Source organism: Dysidea avara, chromosome 4, assembly GCF_963678975.1.
Source record: "Dysidea avara chromosome 4, odDysAvar1.4, whole genome shotgun sequence".
Lineage (NCBI taxonomy): Eukaryota > Metazoa > Porifera > Demospongiae > Dictyoceratida > Dysideidae > Dysidea > Dysidea avara.
The window spans coordinates 39,912,981-39,938,134 of record NC_089275.1 but is presented as its reverse complement, the minus strand read 5'-3'; the positions used below and the strand labels follow the sequence as shown (position 1 = coordinate 39,938,134).

Genomic DNA, 25,154 nt, shown 5'->3' with positions numbered 1-25,154 from the left:
AGATAAAAATCAGGGTGGTATATGTCACCAGGACGAGATTGGTCAAATGAAATTCCTTGCTCCCTAAGAACACCAGGGTGATCTTGGGAGCGCCTGTTCGAAAAAGTGCAGGCGCTTATAATTATAATCGATAAGCGCCGTGCCGAGAAAATGCGGTCTGGCCACGCGAGACTACCCTCATGTACCTTGAGTTTCTGCAGGCTCCATGCATGCACGTGCAGTACGGTGACAAAAAGACAATATTGTCTCAGTACAAACCGCAGCCTCACGGCAAACACCTGACCATACAGTTTACTAAGCGCCCTGCCCACAACTAAACCACTGCATTCCATCGTACAACAAACAACGATGATTTGCATCAGCGTCGACATGTGGTTGACCAAGCTGACGATTATAACTTGGTTATTGTTAGCTACAGGGTATGGGCAGCGTACTCGTACTCCGCCAACTCGGGCCCCTGGAAAGGCTGGTGCCTACTTTGCTGAACTACAAGCCGAAGCTTCCGAAGCCTCTTCTCAGCGATTATTGGCGAGATTATTGGTTGTTCCACGTAAGGGTAAGGGACGATCGTTTATAAGAAACTTTGGGGAAGCATCAATGAAAGGCGGTGTACAAATTGCTGTTGAAGATACTTACAACAATAGCAGGGGAATAACCGTCGTTACTACTACTAAAGCGATGTTGGAAAGCGTGAAAAAACAGGTACATGTAATGCACCTATCAATATCATGCCCCACCCCCAGACATAGTAGGGTTTTGACAAGTTTCTTAGCCCCAGTATTGGGGAATTTGATACTAGTCCCCTGTTTTGCCCCCACTTCAATAGAGGGGATTTGATTTACCTATTAAAATAATTTTTGATTCAGCAAACTGCTGCCACCAAAAGCCCCAGGGGTGGGGCAAATGTAGATGTCAAATCCCCAGTATGTGTATGGGGACCCCCGGGACCCCCGAAGGTGGGGGTGGGACGTGAAATTGATAGGTACATAAGGCAGAATAACTACCTACATAATTACGCTAAATTACACATCAACTTCACATTTTGGCCGTTACTAGCTATTGCCCTAGAATCATATGTAACATTGTTGATGTATTATGACTGTATTCTTTTGGGCTGGTCCTTTGGATACATCAGACACCATCTGTCTGTCCAGTAAATTACAACTTAATGAATATAACTAGCCATTGTCCAAACTCTTTAGCATGCATAATGTCACGTCCCATCACATAAAATGGTAATGTGACATTTTCCAGAATTGTTCCATCCCATTCTGGAAAAGTAGTACGCCTATTGTTGAGGTTATGTTTTGATCTTGTAGTTGTTGGGCTTTCACATACTTTTTCTCTATCCCTTAGCAACCTAATGTTTTGCCAAACGTACAGTAGCTCTGACCCTAGCCTCTGTTTGATTTAAATTGGTTAGGCCACTACAATGAGATAACTTGTTTCTCATCAACTTCTCATAGAGTAACACATGCGGGCGGGCGGGTTATCTCATTATTTCATTACTGCACAAACCATAGCTATAAATTGCAGATGTGTACAAAACCAATATATTAATCCTTTATTTTAGGTAATTGGCAGGTACACACCAAGCAATGGTGCACACTGAGGGTAAAACTCCAAGTTCACATAAGCTTCAACTTCAGTAACAAAGCTTTCATTTCCTTTACGAGAGCTCCACCAGTTTTGGGGTCATGTACCATACCACAGTACAGCAACAACAACAGCAGCAGCAGCAGCAGCAGCAGCAGCAGCAGCAGCAGCAGCAGCAGCAGCAGCAGCAGCAGCAGCAGCAGCAGCAGCAGCAGCAGCAGCAGCAGCAGCAGCAGCAGCAGCAGCAGCAGCAGCAGCAGCAGCACTGAGCAGTAGCAAACATCAGCAAACATACAGCAGCGGGGTTAGCATGTGTAGGATGGTCAGTCTTATTAGGGGGGAGGGGCTGTCTTATGCACTAAAGCTACTATGACTCTTAGATATGCACATAGGGCATGCAGGTCACGGTACCAATGCTAGTGTATAGTCTACTGTACACTGTAGTCACAATGTTGATGCCTTGATGGTTTTTGATGCTCCAGAAAGCACTCTAATCAACACAGAAGTAAAAAAACACTAATAAACGGTGTCTGTATCTCAATGGGGTTGTAGTTTTCCATGGAAATGGTGCTTTTCTACGTGATAAGCCCACTACCACAATACTCAAAAACGTTATGCTGCAATCTCGTGCACTAATGAGTGCGCATGGGCAAAAGAAAACTTTGGTGCGGGCAGTTGATGAGAAACAAGTTATCTCATTGTAGTGGCCTTAGGTTCAGGTCCACTAGTGAATTATTCGGGTCAGCAGTAATGACCCTATTTCAACCCTGATACATCATACAGTACGATATAGGGACCACAAAGGTTTGGGCATATATAGCTCATGAAAAAACATCACCCAAAATCCAGCCTCACTTTTCCCTGATGACCATGAAGCAGTATTGGTTAGATAAAAAACTAAGCTCAAATAAGCCTACAGATCGACCTGAAATGCTTTCAACAAGTTTTTATGATTTTTTTTTTAATTAAACAGAATTTTCAATTTTCTAATGACTGACTAGACTGACTGATGCCTTCAGACAAACGTAACTTGATAACGACTAAGGCTACAGGCTTGACTTTTTCACTGTTTGCTCAGCCGGACACGTGCCTTTTGGCATACCGCAGTATATACAATACATTTTTCATGGACTTACCCAGGGCCGCCCAGAGAAATTAAGTGGCCCAGGGCAAAGGGTTAAAGTGGGGCCCCAGGGGCATGGAGGTTTACATTCTAAATCACAAATTCACCCAAGCTGTAAGTTGAAGATCAAAAAAAAGTCATCACATGCTAACAATGACAATAGCTACCCCTCACCAACCATATCTCCTCATTTATAAGCTTGCTACACTGCTGCTCTGAAGAATACTGTGACTGCTCTATTAGAGTAACTAAATCTAAATCTGACTGCTCTGAAGAATACTGTGACTGTTCTATTAGAGTATCTAAATCTAAATCTGACTGCTCTATTAGAGTATATTGATCTTTTAAACAGGCATTCAAAGGGAGCCTCCTGGGGCCCCTTTCAGGCTGGGGCCCAGAGCAAAATGCCCCAGTTTCCCCCCCCCCCCCCCCCCCCCCTGTGTGCAGCCCTGGACTTACCAGTGCCCTTTTTTGTATCTCATTCATTTTTGCTGACAGCAAAAGGTGTCAGTTTGGCAGTAGCACGTGATGGCTTCCCTTTGTAATGGAATATTTTTCATAGTGGCTACTTTGATTGCAGAGGTGCTTTTCGAACAGTTATTGATTCGTAATGCTGTGTGTCGGTTTGAACATAGCTGACGATGAAGCATAATGAATACTTCACTTTTCAGATGATAATTGATAGTTGGGGTGCACGGTGCCATTTCTTTCTTTGATGCTGTATGCATGGGTTCACCAATCATATTAATTTTGTTTTGCAAAAAAGTTAACAAACAAGTACACAAAAAACTTGGAATTCTCAACTAGAGTAGGGACGATAACACATCGAGTCATCGATAAAAGTACTGAAACAAGCTGGAGTAGTGCATGATATTAATTACAGTAAAACAATAAAAAGTGTCATATCCCTACTGTGCTCAACATACCACGAGGAGAGCACAGTAGAGATATAACACTTCTTATTGTTTTACTGTGATATAATATTGGGCACTACTCCAGCTTGTTTCAGCACTTTTATCGATGTGGTATGGTCCCTACTCTAGTTGAAAATTCCAAAATTTTTGTATACTTTACTGTAAAGCATATTCTAATTAAACAGTACATGTATGATTTTCTTTCCTGGATACTCAGTTAAATGCCGCAGCATTTATTACCTTAGTTTGAAAACTCAATGTGGCGACTATTCAAACTCGGCCACTGCTCGATGTTTAAAACTTGTTGAAGCCCTTATTTTCAAAATCGATCCCATTATCCTCCTCCTAAACTCTCTTCTCCAATATAGCCTCACCCGTCAGCCTGATACAAAGGTAGCTCTTGGTGTGCAGTAATGTAGTTATGACTGTGATCTGTGTGGCCACTACAATTGAGCTATTACAAGTGGTGGTTAAATAAATGCAAGGCTTCAGATGGCTGGTTTGTAGTTGTTCATTCCTGTAGAACTACTTAATTACTAGTATATTTAAATTTTTAAAATGAAGTAGGTATCCAAGTGATAAAAAGTAGTGAAACAAGAAATGAATAATGGTATTACCATATAGCCTAAATATTTCGATGGGAAAATATTTCGAGGTTGAGCGATATTGCTAAAAATATAATTTCCGTGGATTTGCAAACAATCCCAAAATGTATTAGACTATATGGAGGTCTAAATATTTCAAGGTTAAAATTTTCACTGATGACCCCCAAAACCGCGAAATCAGTGAAAATTTTCCCCCTCGAAATATTTAGGCTATATGGTATAGCAAAGCTCAGTGGGAAATCCCTACATTAGAATGTTTTTTAACAATTTTGTTCAATGCCAAAGTAGGGAATTTCCTACCTAGTTATTCTATGATACCATCATTCATCTCTTGTTGCATTACTTTTTATTGCTTGGATCCCTACTTTATTTTTAAATTAGTAAGTTTTACTATACTAGTTTGCTTGGTTTTATTTTTTTATTATTATTTTTTTATAGCATACAGCTAGAGCATACAGCTATACAGGTACATATGACTGTTCTATTAGGGCGACTGCTGTATTAGAGTATCTCCGGTCAGCCTTTCACCTACCAGAGGGTGTGTTACTATTTCATATTTTGACTGTGCTAGTATATGAATACAAAACAAGACCAATAATAATGGGGATGTCATTGTGATCAAGTAAATAGATTGTTAAGAGGTGCTGGATTGTTATTAATCAGCCAAGATTTTGCATTAGTAGGTGTGGTATTGAACCTATTGTGAAGTTATAGGTATCTACTGAGTGTAAACACTTGAATAAGTTTGAATGCTGCTCAAGGAAAGTGTTTATAGGGAAAATTAACACCTCAATAATTAATATTTTTATTGTATGAAGAAGGACGAAGACCAGCCTAATTGAAGATTAAAGTAAAGACAAAGCACAGAAGGCACACTCTGGTCGGAACCCCAAAAGGCTGGTGAATTTGTTATTGTGGTGTAAAATGTTGTCCATGTGCTGCTTCATTTGACCTTCAGCCTTGCGACAGTCAGGCTGGCAGGTAAATGAAAATTCAATATCTGGCTGTCTGTGTTTTCTTATTTTGTATTTGTTGTTAGATGGACTAACAGTATTCAGTAAAGGTGATTTTAGATGTTTTTAGGAAAGGATGTATTTTAGGTGGCATGCATCATTTTTGGAGGGATCCCTACATAAACAGTACCACCATAATGTTTGATAGTAAACATATATATATATATATATATAAACTTATATTTCTACACAATGCAGCTTGAAGAACGTGAAGATGTAGAACATGTTGATATAGATGAACCACTATACAATGACATGCTGACCCCAGATGATGAATCAGATAATTACGCTAACAGCAGAAGACGAAGATCTCTTGAAACTGATAAAATAACCTGGAATGTTGATCGAATTGATCAGAGGTCTTGTCCCTTAGATGGAGAATATTGCCCTCCAGTTGATGGTAATTAAGAATAACGTGATAAGTACTAATACTATGGCTAACTGTTCTATTAAAGTATGTATCTTGATCTTTTTCACACAAGTTGCCATTTCATGGTGTCCATTTTTCCAATTTTTCCAGTATTTTGCTTTTACCAGCACATTTTTCCAAAAATTTTGTGACATGTCCCTATAGCTGAGCAAAAACCCAACTTGTTGATGTGACTACATAATAATTTTACGTATGTTTTACTTGCTTCGGTAAAAAATGAAGGAAGACTTGAATTGGAATTATATGCCAATGGATTTGCATTTTTATGGAGGATGAGAATATCTTTGTTTTGTTTCTGTACCGTGGAGCAATGACATGTGTTTGGGCTGCGTTGTGGTAGAACATAAATTTATCGTCACTGTTTCTAAGCTTGAACAACCTTCTTGCTTATAGCATGGGTGTGTTTAGGCCAAAACCATATCTTGATGAATGCCCCAGTTCATGGTAAATAGAATGACACAAGTTCCAACTCTGTAACCCGTTGCACTTGAGACATATGATGAATTAAACAAGCACCTGTAATTTGTTCCATATAGGCACTGTACAAATTGATTGTTTTGCTCTTCTTCTTGTCTATCGCTATGACTCCAAAAGCACTTACCAGATAAAGCTGCAACTCATTGGTTTTTCTCTCTAGACAGCAATAAGTTAGAGAATGAAAATGCAAACAAGTCAGGTTTTTGCTTAGCGGGTCACAAATATTTGATAAAATTAATGCTAGCACTTGTTACTGTATATTGTTAGTGTAATGGTATGGAGAAATTTTCTTTGTACAGATGAGTGACATGACTAGTATATCAAACAGTACCGTAGTACCTGTATAGATATAGATTAGTGCACATATACTGTTGATCATTCTGCACTGTAATAAATACTCTCAAAATTGCGGGATTCTGCCTCAGCCTTTGCAAGAGACCCTGCAGCCTTCTGAGGCTCAGATCATAATTATCAGGTAAGGGTTAATGATACTCATGCCAGGGGAGGGACACCTCATACCTGTCATTATTAAGTTAAACATTGTTCATAAAATGATCTCATCTGGCCCATGAATCTCAAGAGACTCTAGTTCCCAGAAAGATTTGAGAACCGCATCAGATTCCTTACCTACTGTGTTTGTGTGCAATATGTGTGTTTGTGTGCAATATGTGTGTGTGTGTGTGTGCGTGCGTGCGTGCGTGCGTGCGTGCGTGCGTGCGTGCGTGCGTGCGTGCGTGTGTGTGATCATGAGACTTACACTTGGCTGACTTCCAACTAGCTCTGTGGGACACAGAGAGCTCCTATCCAAACCTTTTATCCATAGCTACTAGATCATGCTGTCCTCTGATTATTTCACTAGTCACTAAGTCTCAGTATATGTCTGACCTGATTAGTATGTCAACTTCTATTGGTGCTCTGCCATCAAGGCTGTCCACAAGATCAAGCTGTGCAAGATGACCATACTCACTAGAGTTCACATCAACAGATTGTGCCATCAAGAGGTCACAGATGTGTGGCACTACAAATAGTTCAAACTCTTGCTGGTGACCAGATTTCCCCCTAATCATAACATGCACCACCTCATAAGACCTTGAATTTCCTCTCCTCGGTCCAAAGGCTGAAACTGCTTGTCATTAGAGACCAGAGCTAGGACATCCTTTACACATTGTGTCACGTAAAACCTCTGGCTCCCACTATCTAGAATATCTTGTACCTTCAATGTCACTGAAGGGTTACTAGGACTACGAGTCTCTACTGGCAGGAGAATGGCCTTGTTATAGTTAACATAAAGCTAGATAGAGGTGGGTGGAGAAGTGAAAACTGGTGCACTTGGATCTAGTGTTGATGTGGTTGTCACTGGACTAGTAGACACAACTGGTGGTGGGTTGGAATGTACTGTGGACGTCTTGAGCAGGGGCAGCTGGTGTTCATCTGTTCTCTTGCTACAAATACTAGAACGATGTCATCCACCGCAGGCATGGCAATGACCTTAAGAATGGCACTCACAACAGATGTCCCCTTCTCAGACACAGGAAGCACCTCCCAATATTATGGAGGTACTGTCGTCTGTCTTCAACCATATTCACAACACTACACTTTACAGGGGAATGGGTTTGATTGTAATAACAGCAAGATGTTGGTGCATTGCCTGACATCACTGTAGTGGCAGTACAAGGTACTTTGTCTTCCTTACAAGGGATCTGTCTACTCAATCTGTCTAAACTAACCCTTTCCCTGGCTCGGATTTCATCTTCAATGGCCTCCATTAGTGAATCCAGGTTCCAATCAGACTCTGACACCTTCCTACTGATAATCAACTGCAATTCGGCAAGTAGCTTGTAACTGGACAGAGCGTAATAGTCTACCATAGGATTGAGGTTCCACCCCTAAATATTGCACACTACAAGCATGACAGCTCACATTATCAAATTACAGACAGTGTAATGCTTGTACACTGTGGGGTGATGTGACTGCTTCTAAATGAAGTAGTGCATCCATCTGCTTAACCTTGATCTGCTGTTTGCTTCCAAACCTCTTCTTAAGTGACTCAATTGCCTTCTGGTAGTTGGTAGCTGACAACAAAAGCTCTGAAACAGCTTCATGAGCTGAACGTTCCAGTAGGGAGGAAAGGTAGTTAAACTTTTCAATTTCTGTGAGTTGAGTGTTGTTGTGGATGGGCAATTCAGATGACTCCCAAAATGATGTTCATTTTGTTAATTCACCGCTAAATAGTTTCATCTGTAGCTTTGAAAGCTTCACATGAACTGAGGGAGTAGCTGGTTCTATCACTGAATCAGTGTGAGTTGCAACTCTAGCAGTTGTAGTAATGGCTGCTTCTAATAACTTGTATATCTTAACTAAACACACCAATATTAATTCCTTATAGCCATCTGCTTAATATATTTCCTCAGCTACAGTGCTTTCTTCACTTTCAATAAGCTCTATTTCCTCAGTGTCTAATACTTTAATCGTCTCAAACTTCTCCTTCAGTGTCAGCCTCAATAGTGGTAGCCTTTCTTTGTCGGTTGTATCACTTGCCAACAGTTCCTCGACATGACAAACAGTCTTAGTAGTGGATGCCCTGTGGCCTGTTCGTATTCAATTCTTGTTTGTAAGAGCCTCCATGGTTGCTGGTGTTCATTATAGCACACTGTGTGAAGTTATCTATGGAAAAGGTAAACATATGGAAACAAGTGTACAACAAAAGTTCAGATACTTGCCTTTCGGGGTACCATTACTTGGTATCAAAAAATTTGAGTGTGTGGTTAGAATTAAAGTTGAGTACCAGTTGACCAAGTCTGTACAATGTCTCAGTTCTCAGGAGTAACTTCCGTGGGTCGCTGGTTGGATGGCAGCTCAAAGGACTATGTGAGAAATCAATTTTGCCATTGTTCTCTTCTTATAGTGGACTTCGCACAACAATCGAGACAGATCAAACTTACAGGCAACTATCAACAATTTGTTCAATCATGTGATAAACAGTTATAACATTATGCATTACAGCATCTATACAATAATTACACAATAAATCCCTAAAATAGTTTAATCAAGTTCACACATACAGTACTATGATAAAAGTACTAAACATGCTGGAATGATCATCATGTTAAGTGCAAATTTAATTCCCTCACTAGCCGAATTAGTTCAGTATGGGCATTATAAACTTTATATATAGTAATAGTAATAACAAGAGAACTCTTGGTAATAATCATAAAATTTTAATGTTTATGCTTTTTCTGTCTCACAGGAAGTGGAGTAGATGTATATATTATTGACACGGGCATCAATCACTGTCACGTAGTGTTTGGAGGTCGAGCAATTCCTAGTTATGATCGCTTTGGTGGTCAAGGAGATGACAACCATGGTCATGGTACTCACTGTGCAGGATTGGCTGTTGGGAGGTTAACTGGAGTAGCATGGGGAGCTAGAGTATACAGGTATGATATGTTATAGTTCACACCACGTCTTCCTTCCTTGAATAATTAAGTCTATCATGCAGGTACTCTTATTTGTGTGGTCTAGTGATTCAGATCACTGTTTTGATGTGCATTAATTGTAGTTGTTTTGTCATTTGTGACCCAATTTTGGAAAGCATCCTTTTTGGCACATTAAAGCGACCATCTCATTTTCTCTTTTATAGCTAAAATGAAGCACTGCAGGGGTGTTTATCTATCTTGTGTCAAAATTTCAGCTTGATATCTTGAAGAGTTCCAGAGATATGGTCAATTTAGTTACCTAAGTAATGTAGTTACTGTAATAAATCTAATATTGTACCGATTCCTACTTTTTAAGGAAAACCGATATCCAATATATTTTTACCCTGTTTTACCGATAGTTAACCGATACCCGATTGTAGGTCTCTACAATTACATATACTTGTGCACACTCCATTAAAAGTAGAGCTAGTAAAGCCAATTCTGTGAAATTGTACACTTAACTCTATCAAAGTTGCTAGTCAGACAAGTGGGCTAGGGCCTGAACCACCACTGTTTATCTTTGTGGTTACCACAAAACATAAACAATTACCGGAGAGTGTATAAACAGTGGAATGGACTACTGGAATGGTGGAATACTGGAATGGTGGAATGGGATTTTTTAAAGTTCAATATCAGTTTTAATATCCGAATAAGTACAACCTCTCCCCCTTAAGTAAGCAAATAAATAGGATTCCCCTTGAAGTCAGCTCTTTAGCATAATTCGCCTCACTATAGACAAAGTTCACCAATGTGATGTACTGTAAAGTTAGTTGCAAAAGCAGTTTATTGGGAATACCAAGAAGACTCCTGACTTAACCCTTGTTCCCAAATGATGAAAAAGTTAGCTAGCTAGTTGACTACATGTATGCATTGTAAAAGTACATTCAATGTATAATGAAGTATTCATTTATTTATTACTTTACCAGTTAGGCACTGGAGGGCGAACAAAGAAGGCAGAGCTTGTACAAGGTGTTTACCACTAACCTATAGGAGCCTAAGTGAAAATCTTTGGGTAAAGTGAAACAGACTATCTTGTAAGCGTTTACAATGAGCCTTTGCCACAATTATGTCAGAACCAAAGTTTTTTGTGGCAGTGCCACATTGCACACTGAACTGAACCTTCATTAAGACAGTTAGTTTCAGACAAGTAATAAAGTATTGAGTTATAAGTCATACAAGTGTTGTGGTGAGGAAAAGTATGCTAAAATAGATGACTTCAAGGGGAATACTATTTATTTGCTTACTTAAGGGATAGGAGTTGTACTTATTTAGATTCAAAAAACATGATATTGAGCTTTAAAAATTTCCATTCCACCATTCCAGTATTCCAGTATTCCACCATTCCAGTAGTCCATTCCACTGTTTATACACTCCCCTCCAGTGGTACTGCAGCTGCTGAAGCTGAATAGGCTAATAATCTGCTGGCCACAGCCCATTACAACCGATTTGCGATTATGGTAAAAACAGCTAATTATCGGCTTCTACCGATTACCAATCCGATTATTGGTACAACTATACTAATATTACATAATATTATTACTGCAAGTAATGAAGTTACTAATCTCATTAGTAATCACTGAGTAACGCCTAGCCACAACGAAGTAATGAAGCCTACTGAATGATGCTTATTCACCAGCTTCTTACTTATAACCAAGATTTGCACATTGTCCAACAACACAATCATGTCACGTGATAAGGTGGTAGTTTCACACATGACAGCTTAAGGCTGTGGATACAAAGTAATATAATATGTAATATTATTATAGTTACTTTATTTTATGGGTAATATGTACGTAACTGTAACTAAATAGCTCAGTTACAAGTAATATGTAACTAGTTACTTTTAAAACGTAACTTGCCCAACACTGATTACAAAGTAACTTTTCATAGTAATGCATTAAATTCTGTGAGTGATTGTGACAAATCACTTTGTTTACAAACAATTCCATTCCTGATGTCTAACTCATACAGTGCTATCGTACTGTATAGTAAGGACCACAAAGGTTTGGGCGTGGCCCATGAAAAAAGCATCGCTCACGTACAAAACACGTACCTTTAGGCATGCTGCAGTACATGCACTGTATTCTTCATGGACTTACCAGTGTCCTACTTTGTGTCCCATTCATCTTTGCTGACAGCGAAAGGTATCGAATTGGCGGTAGCACATGATGGTTTCCATTCGTAATGGAAATCATCTGTATTTTTCATAGTGGCTACTTTGATTGTAGAGGTGCTTTTCGAGCAGTTCTTGATTCGTACTGCTGTATAATTGGTTGAACATAGCTGACAACGAAGTGTAATAGATCCTTTACTTTTCAGACAATAATTGATATAACTGGGGAGTGCAGCACCATTTCTCTCTTGATGCGGTATGCGTGGATTGCAGAAGTGCTTTTCGAACAGTTCTTGATTCGTGATGCTGTGTAACAGGATAAACATAGCTGACAATGAAGCGCAATGGATACTTCACTTTTCAGACAATAATTGATATAGCTGGGGCGCATGGCACCATTTCTTTCTTTTGATGCAATATGCATGGGTTCACCAGTCATAATAATTATTTTTTTTTTTTAAATTGTTAACAAACAAGTTCGCAAAACATTTGGAATTTTCAGCTAGAGTAGGGACCATTGCACATCGATAAAAAGTACTGAAACAAGCTGGGGTATATAGTGCATGATATTAAATCACAGTGAAGTGTTATATCCCTATACTGTGCGTTTCCATTATGGTAACTTGAGCACAGTATAAGGATATAACACTTCTTACTGATTCACTATGTACGTATATACTCCAGCTTGTTTCAATACTTTTTATCAGTGTGCTATGGTCCCTACTCTAGTTGAGAATTCCAAAATTTTTGTGTACTTTTAACATGTATCATTGTCTAAATACTTAGTTTTAACCATTCCATCACCTGAACAAATTACCCCATTTGTAAGTTAATTAGTGTTCCACAGATTGTGAAATCCCTACAAAGTCTGATTAAATCACCCATATTTCCTAGTAGAAAGAAGTTTGTTGGTATGAAATTTCACAGCAAGAAGGTTTAATAGTTTTTTTTTATTTTTTTTATTTTACAAATATTAGAATTTACGAAGCAAACTATATAACCACAATGAATAAAATACAACTGGCTACAGGGAAAGGGAAATAACAAAGAAAGAACAACTACAGGGAATGGGGAAAGTCATCATCACCACCTTGCAGAGCCCAATACCTTAAAATCATTCTAGCATTATTTGTCTATAAACAAGCAGAAAGTTGTTGAAGCAAATTTCTTCTGGCCACTTTAGCCACTACGGGTGGTGGTACGATCAGCACCCATAGGTTTAATAGTTGTTTTATCCAAATGTGTAAAAAAGTTTATTTTTTTTAAAATTGCTGAAATTAGTTTTCCTGCAAATTTTGCATGTGCCATAGTTTTCCAGAATTGGGTCACATTTACTCTTTTTCTGTTTTACCTTATTAGTAGTTGTCTAAAGTCTCCAATTCTATTTATTAGGTTAGGTAATTCAAAGGTTGCAGCACAAGTTGCTGTCAGACATACATCTGTGTCTGCTGAAAGCTTTGCCGCAGATTTTACTCCATTGTGAATATCATGGTACTCTTTCTGTTGTTCCTTATACTCCTTGTCCTTCTGTAGTTAGGAATGTCTACCTGCCCTGCCTGCCTGACCACTGTCGCAAGGCTAGTAGCAAAACAAAGCAGTGCACGGCTACCATTTTTGCACTACAATAACAAACTCACCAGTGGGATGGCCTTTTGGGGCTCCGATGAGTTTGTGTACTCTGCGCCTTGTCTTTCCTTTTATCTTCAATCAGGCTCATCATCTTCTTCTTGTTGCAATGAAACTGTATCAATGCATTAATTTTCCCTATCAACACTATCCTTGAGTAGCATAGACACCACAAACTTATTTAAGTGCTTATGCTTGGTAGATGCCTGTAACTTCACGATAGGTTCAATGCTACACTTATTAATTACAAAAGTTAAGAGTGATCGAGCACTGAGTCCACATCTTTTGATTGATTTGATTTGTATTTAAATTCAACACATTCAGCTGAGTCATTCTTCCATGAGAGAGTGTACAACTGACAACACAAAGATGATATGCTACACATCCAGTGTTACTGAATACATACGTATACAACCTAATTAGAGTACAATAGGTGGCCATAAAGTCAAGCTTAGAAAACATATGTTGAGGAAGTTGATTCCACCACTTTGTTCCTTGATAACAATCTATCACGATGACACATCCCATTATTATTGGCCTAGCTGTATTCATATTGCTAGCACAATGAAAATAAGAAAGTAGTGACACACCCCTGGCTGACTTAAGATACTCTAATGCAGCAGTCACCCATTTAAATTTATAAGTTTATAAAATTAATGAAGTAGGGATACAAATGGTGATATTACAGCAGTTACAGCATAGCCCAATGGGAAAATCCCTACTTTGGCATTGAGCAAAATGATCTGTTATAACATGCCAATGTAGAGATTAACTATAATTTATCAGTAGCAAATACTACTTTAAACTGTTTGGCAGATAGCTGTGTACAAATCATTGTGTAATCGTAATGAAATTAGTTTCATTTGTGCCACATATTGTCTTATCATTTACAGACAGTTGTTTTTGACTTCTGTATTTCTTTTGAAAGTGCCTTAAAACGATGAAACTTTCAAGCTCCCTTGTGGAAGGTGTGCTGAATAATGCCTTCTGCCAGTTATTGTACAAATTATGCATCAACCTTGATGCAAAATGACAGCAAACAACACCTTGAAATCTTTGTTGGCAGGTGTCCTATAAGGACGTTATCTTTTTTCACAACTGCAAATACCTGTCATGCTCATTGAGTGGTTCTCTTGTGCACTCTAGAATTTCTCCCACAACTGCATCCTGATATACATGGCAACCACACACATATTCCATATACCTGCACTCAAATTCTGCTTGCATTCTTGCTGCCTCCAAAATACCTTGCACTGTGCAGGAAACTTCAAACGTCAATTTAGTTTCTTTGAATCACTAGTCTATCACTGTTTGTCCATGGAATTATTAAAACAAGATACTTATTGGAATGGTAGCAGCGGTAAGTGGAGGTAAGGTAGCTTAGTAAATACTTCATTTTGTGGCTGGCATGTTACCATAAAAATATTTTTCATTGAAATTTTACAACAGTAAAATACTTTTAGCCTAAATTTTCCCAGACTACTACAATAATAATGCAGGGATCAAGCAATAAAAAGTGGTGAAACAAGGTGTGTACAGCATAGCTTGGTGGGAAAATTCCTACTTTGGCACTGAACAAAGTATTTTGTTATGACATGCCAATATAGGGATTTATAGCTACGTATGCTGTAATATCATCTCTTGTTTCACTGCTTTTTAAATTGCTTGATCCCAACCTCATTTATAATTTTTTAGTATACTAATATTGAATAGTCCTGTCATTTATCTATAGATAGGTAAAAAGACTAAGAGCAACCCCCACATGCAACTGGCTTTGGGCTTGCATATGTACATGTAATTCAAAACAGCTGAGCTGTGAGTGTGCATCCACCAAAAACAAGGGTAAAGGGTGGAAGCCAACACTGATATTAATGTTTAAACTCTCCTTTTCTACAACTTAACTGTTTTGAATTAAAGTTACACGTACTGCCAACTCGACACTATGCCTACTGAAAATGAAGGTACAAATAACTTTCTGACATGCAGTTAAGTTATGTTCTTGAGATGGCTATGATAAACTTTTTACCTTATTTTCAGTGTCAAAATTGGACAGCACATTGATTATGGAAGTTACTCTTACGTTATTGCTGGAATTAATCATGTTATTGACCGAGCCAGAAGCACTGGAAGAAGATCAGTAATTTCAATGTCTCTTATTGGACCAATTAATCCAGCTACTAATGATGCCATCAGAGAGGCTGTTGCTAACAATATAGTAGTTGTAGTTTCTGCTGGAAACTTCTTTAAGGATGCTTGTAATTATACACCATCAGGATCACCAGATGTTATTACTGTGGGAGCAATGCAAGAAGCTAAAGATCCTAACTTTGAACACCTTGGTAGGTTTTATCCATTATTATTTGCATTACAATATCATTTAGTTCACTAGTACTAAACAGTAGGAATCATGAAGGCTTGGGTTTTATATTATAGTCAAACAAAATATTGACTAAAAAACAGATTTATAATTACCATTACATTCCTTCACACTATTAGTCAGGTGTAGTCAAGCTCAAACACAACCTGAAACACTTCTAATGAGCTTTTATAAAATATTAAAATTGAATGACTTTCGTGACCGGATCTGCAAAATGTTAGTGCATTTTTGAATTTGCATTTTCTTTATCTAGATAGCCAAAGTAATGGCCAACCGAAGTTTCAGCTCTAGAAGCCAAGAACTTTCGAAGTTGCAATGCTACAAAGTGGCAACAGCAGAAAAATTGATTTTACAGTGACAATATGAAAAATAAACTACTTGCGCTTAAATAAACAGTTATAACTTTCGAATGCAATCTTCTACCAAGATGCAACTTTCACCATCGGATTCTCCATTAACAGGCAAATCCATTGCTGGGTAAGTTTTGTCTTCCAGGCCTTTCTTACAAGCTGGGCAAAGGCGAAAATGTAAGAAAAAAAACCGATGACGAACAGCCCATCCAACATAAGGTAAACTAACGTTCATATATCTTCTCTCTCCTTAGGAGTACTGACACCAAACAAAGAGTTTCAGACCCCTCTTTCTTTAGGGATCATGATGCTACTATAGTTTGCGTTGTTATCATCTTCCTTCATTGTAAAACAAGCACTCAAAAAAAAATTTTTTTTTGATTTTGTAAATATTTCACCCATTGCATTTATTACATTCTACTGTAAAATTAGGCTTGCACTACAATATAATATGGAATTCTTGCAGATCCGGTCACATTTAACAATAGACTGACTATAATGCATAAAGAAAATAGCCAGAGCTAAACACTAAACAGAATTTTCTGTGATATATCTAGATTTGTCCATTTATTCATTTGTACTAAATGCAGCTACCACAATAGATTCTACCTCTCATAGTCATTAAACTTCTATTGGCTTGTTGCCTGCTATGGACAATTACTTTTAGAAGAGCATAGCAAATCAATTATCAAAAGTGAGATTTGCACTGCAGTGCTTGAGTGCTTTCTACTAGCAGGTTTCTAACCATTTTAAAAACCTGCTAGTAGGTCTCTTAGTGGATTTTAAAAACCTCATTATCTTCCAAAGTTCAAAGCACATTATGCATGCCATGTATCTAAAGATGAGTAAGTATGCTTTGTTGTTATGATCCCTACTTAAGGTTAAAATCTAATTACACTGTATTGTGGGCTCTTTCATTTGCTGTCAGTGTGAATAATACTGCATTATGTACAGTATAAGTCATGTGTTTAATATATTGATTCTAGGACACCAATTGTATTATTTTGCCCCTTGGGGTACCAACTATGGACAATGTGTCGATATATTTGCTCCAGGACAGTGGATAAGAAGTGCCTCTCACATGTAAGTACACCAGTACAATAGTATTTAATATCGAAATCACCAAATGTCCGAGGCAACAGCTGAAATGATAAATGTACAATCTGGTAATTTTGTAACTGGTAGTACATAGTCAAGCTTGCTTGCTATTCAGGGATTCTTTAACTCATTTGCTATTTATGTATTACCACAATCACATAGAGTCAAGAGTCTGAAAACATGTCCTGCAGCACATACGTGCATGCATCATGGATGTACTGTTATATACTTTGTGCCCACTTTCATCTGTTATCTCCACAGCTACTACATGAAATAAACAATCTTGCATAGCATATATATATAGTCATCACTATATCATTACAGTAGCAAATCTTGTTTTACTTTTTAATCCACCAATCACGTTTGCATCCCAACACAACTATAACACACGCTGTAAAGACAACCTGATAAATCACCATCTATCAAGCACCAAGAAGTATTTCTGGTCATTTGTTCTGCATGGTGAAATTCAATGATCACCACTGTCCCGGTGAATTGTAACTGTAATTCTTTTATATCCTCCACAAAGGACTTTTATCGTAATTACCTCTCTTTTTGTGTTTCTCTGTTTTTGTGTGTTGTTATATGACTAGTTATGTATGTATCGTATTGTTTTTATTGTTCACTTTTGCTCATATTTTTACTTCATAAAGCTGCTCATGTCATTCCTACAGGAACTGTACTGATCTTGTATCAAGCAGTGGCACCTCAATGTCTTGTCCAATGATTGCAGGAGCTGTTGCTCTTTTATTACAGAGATTTCCATGTTACACTCCAGCACAGATCAAGCGGCAACTACAAGAGGAGGCTACACAAGGAGCTATCAACATGAGAACATATTATGGGAGGCTTTTACCAGCAATAGTAAACAACACGACCAAAAACCTACTCCTTTTTACCGGAAAATCCAAACAATGTGGTATGTTTAATAAGTGCTTACAAACCTGGACATATCAATTTGTATTTGAATAGATTCAGAAACTGGTCAATCGACACCTGTACCAGGTTGGTATTGTTTTTTGTATATTGTTTGTATGATGGACTACATCTACTTCAATTGCATCTTTTTCAAGGGTGCTATTTCAATGAGGTACTTCATGAACATAACACTACTATATCTCAGAGGTGCTCATTAAGTTGCAAATGCAATTGGGGCAGATGGCAATGTCAGCCAAAAGACTGTTACGTCTATTACTGCCAAGCATATTCCTATGGTCACTACAAGACTTTTGATGGTAGTCAGTACACTTATCTTGGAAGCTGTGAGTATGTACTGGCAAAACCATGTGACAGTGATGACTTCATTATAACTGTTACTCAAAGAGCTCTTGACTCAAACAGTGTATTGATTGACCAGGTCACTGTATCAGTTCCAAGTCATAATCTTGCCATTGTGTTGAGGGGAGGTAAAAATCAGGTAACAATTAATGGCAGGAATCTTGCAGCTTATGATGGTAACACTATGTCTATTGGAGAAGTTAAAGTAGAATGGATTGGTAGCTATCCACATGTTACCTTTGAAGACAGAGACTTAGACATCTTTTGGGATGATGCTGGTAGTGTCCAAGTTTCAGCTAGTAGCAATTTAAGGCAACAGTTGTGTGGCTTGTGTGGTTTTTACAATGGAGATGATTCTGATGATTATCGTATGAGAAATGGAACTACGCTGACAGAATCTGATGTTCAGAGGTTTTCTAGATCTTGGTTGACTGAAGGCAGTTCAGGAGATTGCAGGGATAAACAATTGAATAACACTTGCAATGAAAGAAATATGAATAGATCACAGGAAGAGTGTGCCATGTTGAACAATGCTCCCTTTGATTCTTGTCATTCTGTTGTTGATCCTAAAGTCTACATTGAAAACTGTGAATCTGATTATTGTACATGTGTTAGGACACGTAACAGAGACACTTGTTCTTGTAATGTGATGGCAAATTATGCCAGAGCATGTGTCAAAGCTGGAGTTGATGTGAGCACTTGGAGGAATGTGACTGGATGCTGTAAGTTAGCTTAAATTATGTATATTCTAAGTATTCTATTAGAAATGTAGTAAACATGCACAGATATTATGCATCAGTATAACATTGTTTTGCTCTCTTTACAGCTGATGACTGTGTTGGAGGTCGAGTATACAAGGAGTGTGGTACTCTCTGTCAATCAACTTGTGACAACTACCAGTCACCACCAGTTTGTTTATCTGATTGTACACCAACTTGTGTCTGTCCTGAAGGACAAGTATTGAGAAATGGTCAATGTATTGAGACAGATCAGTGTGATGGTAAGTGTATGCCATCATATTGGGTTCATAATAAGGATCACTCTTTGTTTGCAAAAATCCTAACCACCTTGGAAAGCATCCTCTAGTGGCACTCTTCCCCCCTAGAAGAACATGTATAGCAACTCTTTCTTCTTATACCATTACTATGTGCTCTCAGAGTCCAGCACCATCCAGCACCACTGTTGATATTACTGCATTCATTGTAATGAATTTGATTCCTGTAAACCATTTCCCACAGCCAAAAATCACAGGAGTATTAATCGCAGGCTCCACCTATCCACACAGCAGGACACAACAGAATGAACCACTAATACCTTGTTAAAGAGCCTGTGTAGTCCTTGATTCTTTTCAAGTGTTGCCGGGGGATTGTGGCAACACTAGTTGGACCATCACTCCCTAGATAATAAGACCGGATTTCCACTGAAAGCTTTTAAGGCTGACATGATTGTAAGCACGTGTTAAAGGTTTGTGCATCTGCTCATTTGGCTCTAAGGTAAACAATTACAACTGTACATAGATAGCTAGTTTACTATATCAGGTACTTGAACTGAGTACTTTCAAAAGCAGCATGGATTCTTCTTGTGCTCCTAAAGTAGCTATACCCATGCACGTAACTCTGATCAACATACACTTCCCTTACTTAAAAGCTTTCAGTGGCAATCCAGTCCAGGTAGCTTTGGTTTAAGTAGTGTTGTCACACCTACTGGTGACACTGTGTAGCATCAAAGGCTAAAAAGGCTGCATGTCACACAATATTAATAATAAAGCGGTATTAAAAATATTTCCATTCCATGTTATAGTGGTTTATTCTGTTCTGTTGTGTTCAATGGATTAATGGAGGCCTGAAACACATGAGCATTGTATGCCTTAAGCGAGTTGTTGGAAGATGTGTTTTGCAAAATTGACGGGTCATAAGTATTCACTGGGTCTGTGCCAGCTAGTTTGGTTATGGGTTATATCAACACATCCTCTGGTAGTAAAATAATAAGATTATTGAATCCGCTACTTACACGGCTCTGAATAGTGCCATGGGTCTGATTTAGTTCAGTTGGGTTGTGTCCCATGGGTCAATTGGTTTGTTGGTAAGTTCTCACTGATGCAACAAGTCAATTTCAACAATCTGTAGAATTACCCACACATCATGATCATATAGCTAGATATATCCCAGTCAATTTACCTGCAGAAATAAGTACATGTAATCAATTACGTATTTTCAAACTATGGAGCTATGCATATTTATATAATGTACCACTCTGCGTGGGCAGTTCAAAGGCACCGCCAGTGCCATAATTTGTATATTGCACTGCTGCAGACCGCAGCGAGTGCATTATAACTTATAACGCACTGGTTGCGGTTTTGTAGACCACAACGAGTCCATTATAAGTTATAATGCACCAACCGCAGTGCAATATACAGATATTGCAGTGGCTGCGGTTTTATGCAGCATAGCACAAGTGCCGGTGGCGAAGACCACTACGACACCTCACCTAATAGGTGGAAGAACACTTCACAGATCACTCGAATTCTTTTATAGCCTGACATGTAAAGGTCGATTGTGGGCCATAACGTCACCAATACGTATAATGTTTACAAGCAGCCAATGGCGATCGAAAAAGCCAACACGGGTGGCCACAACTCTAGTGTACATAATATATATAAACGTACTTATACACCTTACTAGTCTGGTGCCATCTTAGCCCAGATTAAACTGTAGTCCACTTCGACAATGACTCAATAAAACAAATATATTCTAAATAATACTAACCTTTACGTTCGATTGTGGTAACCAGTTTTGTCATGCCACCAGATTCGAGTTTAGCCAGTGTGAATAGTAAGAATTAGACTAGTATTGTTTAGTAGTTGGGTTTTGTTTACTTAAAACGTCTATTTAGCTACTTTTTTTCGCTCGAGGGAATCACTATGGCGATTAGTCTGGCGCTTAGTCTATATGGCGATTGAGTGATCACGCTGGCATGTTGAGCACTACATAATGAGAGTCGAACAGCGAATGCAGGTTAGTGATATAATTTATCCCATAGCGTACTAGCTTTCAATATCTCAGGTGGCTGCAGTACTACAGGGGGAACGTCATCGCAACGTCCGGCTTGGTTACCCACAATCGATGTTAGAAACCTGGCCTTTATAAGTGTTACAGCTGTCTTGTGAGACTCTCCCCACCTACTAGGTGAGTGGTACATAACAGTTATACAACGTGCACTCGTGCTCTGCCTGTATAAACGCACTTGCCTTCGGGCCTAACGGCCCTCAGGCTCATGCGTTTATATCAGGCAGAGCACTCGTGGCCGTTGTATAACTATATAATACACAACATTCAATGCAAAACCACGACATACAACATTCGACCTATCACATTATTTGTATATACTCAGCCTGATCAGATTCTTTTCTATGGCTGCACCAGGGTAATAATGTCACAACATAATGAACATTACTGTTTCTAATCAAGTACAGCAGGAAAACGGAAAACAGGCGCTTTGAGCTATTACAATGAAGCTTCATCATACAACAAATCAAGGGCAGCACTGGAATACATGATTCTAAATACATTTTCTACTTTCATAACAAGCAGACCGATGTTCAAACCTCAAAGCCTGTTTGTTTTTGTATTCACCACAAACCATCAAAAATTGCTTAATTAAATACTAAATACCACTGGCTCTTGTAAGGTTACCAGCAACAACAATAAAGTTGACCAGATAGAAGACACATCACACATATATGTGTAGTGGATTGTGCAACAACCAATTCCACATTACATCATCCAGTTCATTACACAACACCACACATCATGCACTTCCATTGCAGACTCTACTATAAGATGTGCATACAACACTTTGTGTGTGTGCATGTGTGACTACTTTCCCAATATAGTACATATAGTTTATTCTCCAGTCACACAGGCCAATTCATTCTGGAAAGACACAGCGTGAAGCATCATTCACATCCATTAAATGGTTCTGCCTTATCGGCATAGTCTACCATATAGGTCATTATGTGTTTGTACTCTTACAACATTTATACATACTGCGGAGTCACTCTACATTCAAAAGAGCTATGAACTCACTTGTTGAGCAAAGTAGTTATTTGTATTAATATGCAGTACTATTGAGACATTTAGCTACTATAACTGAATCATTGTCACTATTATCTACTGGGCTTGAACCAATTATGCTTTGAAAATTGCCTACTATGCTTTTGAGCAGTGCTCAGAAATCCAACCTATATGCTCAAAATTATATTCTCAAAATCAAGATTGTGCTTGAGAGCTGACTGTTTTATTAGAGTATATCTGCATTTCCTGACTGCTGTATTAGAGTAAGTGACTGCTCTATTAGAGTATAGATCTTATTTCCATAAAGTGTAAATAATCAGTCAAGAAATAGTAAAAATAATAACACTGTAAGGTTTTTGATATGAAATGCAGTAATAATGTGCAGTGTGTTCATGTTGTGCAGTATGTTTGGCACACACATTGTGTGTTTTAATTAAAATTCTTGAAAATCGTCCTATTATGCAGGCATAATGCTTGACGCTTTTGCTAGCCTATTATGCTCGAAATTGTGCCAGCATAATTGGCACAAGCCTATTGTCTACTAAAATTCATTTCTAAACCACCATCTATATAGTGTCTGCTTTGTGATCATTGGGGTTGTAGTTTTGTAGCTGTTGATCCACGTTGGAAGCTAATTGATGTCACATTGTAATCAGTCTCTATCTGTTTTTCATCATAATATTTTTAAAATCAAGTCATGGCACAGACAAACTATGAAACGTTCGATAGAAGCCTCTTCCCTTACAATGTGAATATTGTGAGATGCATGCAAGTATATGCTCATTATAATATGCTGTGAAGTATGCTACTTCATGAACTGTATCAACATGTGATCTTGTCCCATTCTTCTTATAGTGTGTAGTGTGGTAATTAAATGCATATAATTAATTTTGTGGTACTGGTAGATTGCACATTTGCTAGTCTTACATTTGCTAATCAGAAATTTTACATCTTGTATCTGTGTCTATCAAGTTGACCCATTTTTTTAAATGCATAATTAGACATGCTAAAATAAACTTTAAATTTCAGCTCATTTGCTAGTATCATGTGGACTTGAAATAAGGATCTGTGGGTTTATTTGATATAACCACAAACCTTGTTGACTATGCCAGTAATCCCTTCTTCTTTCGTGAGTTTTTTCAGTAATCCCTATACAGTACTTCCTTATTTACTTTTAGAAATTATATCTAGTATAATAATTTATTATAATCAGGCTGCTGTAACTATTTTCCTATTGGATAATATTAAACAACTGTAGTAACAAGTGCTATGTAAGAAATAATCTTATTTATGGGTATTCTGCACATATAGTAATGTCATAAGACAGTTATGTATGATCTCTTTACACAGTACTACCTCCATGTGTGGGAGATCCATTGCCATCCAGCACTCCATATTTCTATGAACGATTCTACCTTGGAGAACTTGAAGAGTTCATAGAAGAAGGCAGAAAAAGAAACAGAGTTCCTTGCCACATGAACACCTACACTGATAGTCGAGACACTTTGTTCTCAATGATTTTGTGCAGCTTCCCAAATGGTTCACAGTATGAAATTGAACATGGGCTTAGTACAAGAAACCTAAGCAGAAGAGCCAATCAATTAAGGAAGACACACAGGATACACAACTTTGTTTGCTATAATGATGACAAAGATAGATTCCGTTGTGTGGCGGTGTTTGAACCTGTTACAAGACAGCAACGGAGAACAGAAAAGACTGAGCTTATGATCAATGTGTCTTATAATGAATATCAACAAAGATTACTCACTCTGCAGGACCAAGACATGCAGGTCTTTCGTCGTAACATTTATTCTTCTGGTGGAGATCTCTATGTCAATGCCATCTTCAGGAAACCAGGCCATGCTGTATCCCTTCGTGACGGTATTGATATATGGCGCTTAACTCAGTTGATAGAAAGAAACAAGGAACGTGGGTTCTTCCTTGCTGATGGAAATGCTCGTATGGATGGATACCAAGTCGTATACTCAGTTGTGTTTACTACTCAAAGATTTGGTAACTGTGATTACAGAGTGGAATACAATCTCGATTCCTTGCAGTTGTATTACAAAGAGCGGCAATATGCCAGAGATGGTTGCCACATCACTGTCATCATCCCTAACACAGGATGTCTCACTCCTCAATATATTGCTGTCTTCTGGTGTACTGACTAAGTACAAATATAATCTGTCTTTTAGATCAGAAGTACATAATACATGTGCTAAAATGTACAATATTATCACTATTAATAATCTTTACAAGAAAAAATTAGGAAAGTTAAACTAGAATAGGGACAATGTAGGACCGCTGCAATAAAAAGTACTGACACAAGCTGGATTGGAGTAGTCCGTAATGTCCAGACACCGTAAAACAATAAGAAGTGAATATCTCTACTGTGCTACGGAGATTAGTAAAATCAAAACCCACAGTAGGGACATTATTGTTTTAGACATTATGTACTACTCCGATCCAGCTTGTTTCAGTACTTTTTATTGAAGCAGTCCTACATTGTCCCTACTCTAGCTTAAAGTTCTAATTCATATACTTGTTTGTGAACAATTGTTTTTAACAATAATCATGGCCACTATTTAATGGCTTGCTATCCTTA

General features: G+C 38.1%; 1 protein-coding gene across 1 annotated transcript; it reads left to right on the top strand.

Moving 5' to 3' along the window:
• The first annotated feature begins 334 nt into the window (after positions 1–334).
• On the top strand, positions 335–24,808 carry LOC136252108 (uncharacterized). The gene is made up of 10 exons (XM_066044485.1): positions 335–702; positions 5,450–5,651; positions 9,406–9,595; positions 15,411–15,712; positions 17,087–17,183; positions 17,873–18,117; positions 18,171–18,203; positions 18,272–19,198; positions 19,303–19,476; positions 23,900–24,808. The coding sequence occupies exons 1-10, from the start codon at positions 349–351 to the stop codon at positions 24,718–24,720; spliced, it is 3,345 nt and encodes a 1,114-aa protein (XP_065900557.1). The 5' UTR covers positions 335–348; the 3' UTR covers positions 24,721–24,808.
• The last annotated feature ends 346 nt before the right edge of the window (positions 24,809–25,154 follow it).

Excerpts from the sequence above, each read along its gene's own strand:
- LOC136252108 (XM_066044485.1), top strand. The coding sequence starts at position 349 with ATGATTTGCATCAGCGTCGACATGTGGTTGACCAAGCTGACGATTATA. Across the intron at positions 9,596-15,410 it reads TGGGGAGCTAGAGTATACAG|TGTCAAAATTGGACAGCACA; the intron begins GTATGATATGTT and ends CCTTATTTTCAG. Across the intron at positions 18,204-18,271 it reads TCAATCGACACCTGTACCAG|GGTGCTATTTCAATGAGGTA; the intron begins GTTGGTATTGTT and ends ATCTTTTTCAAG.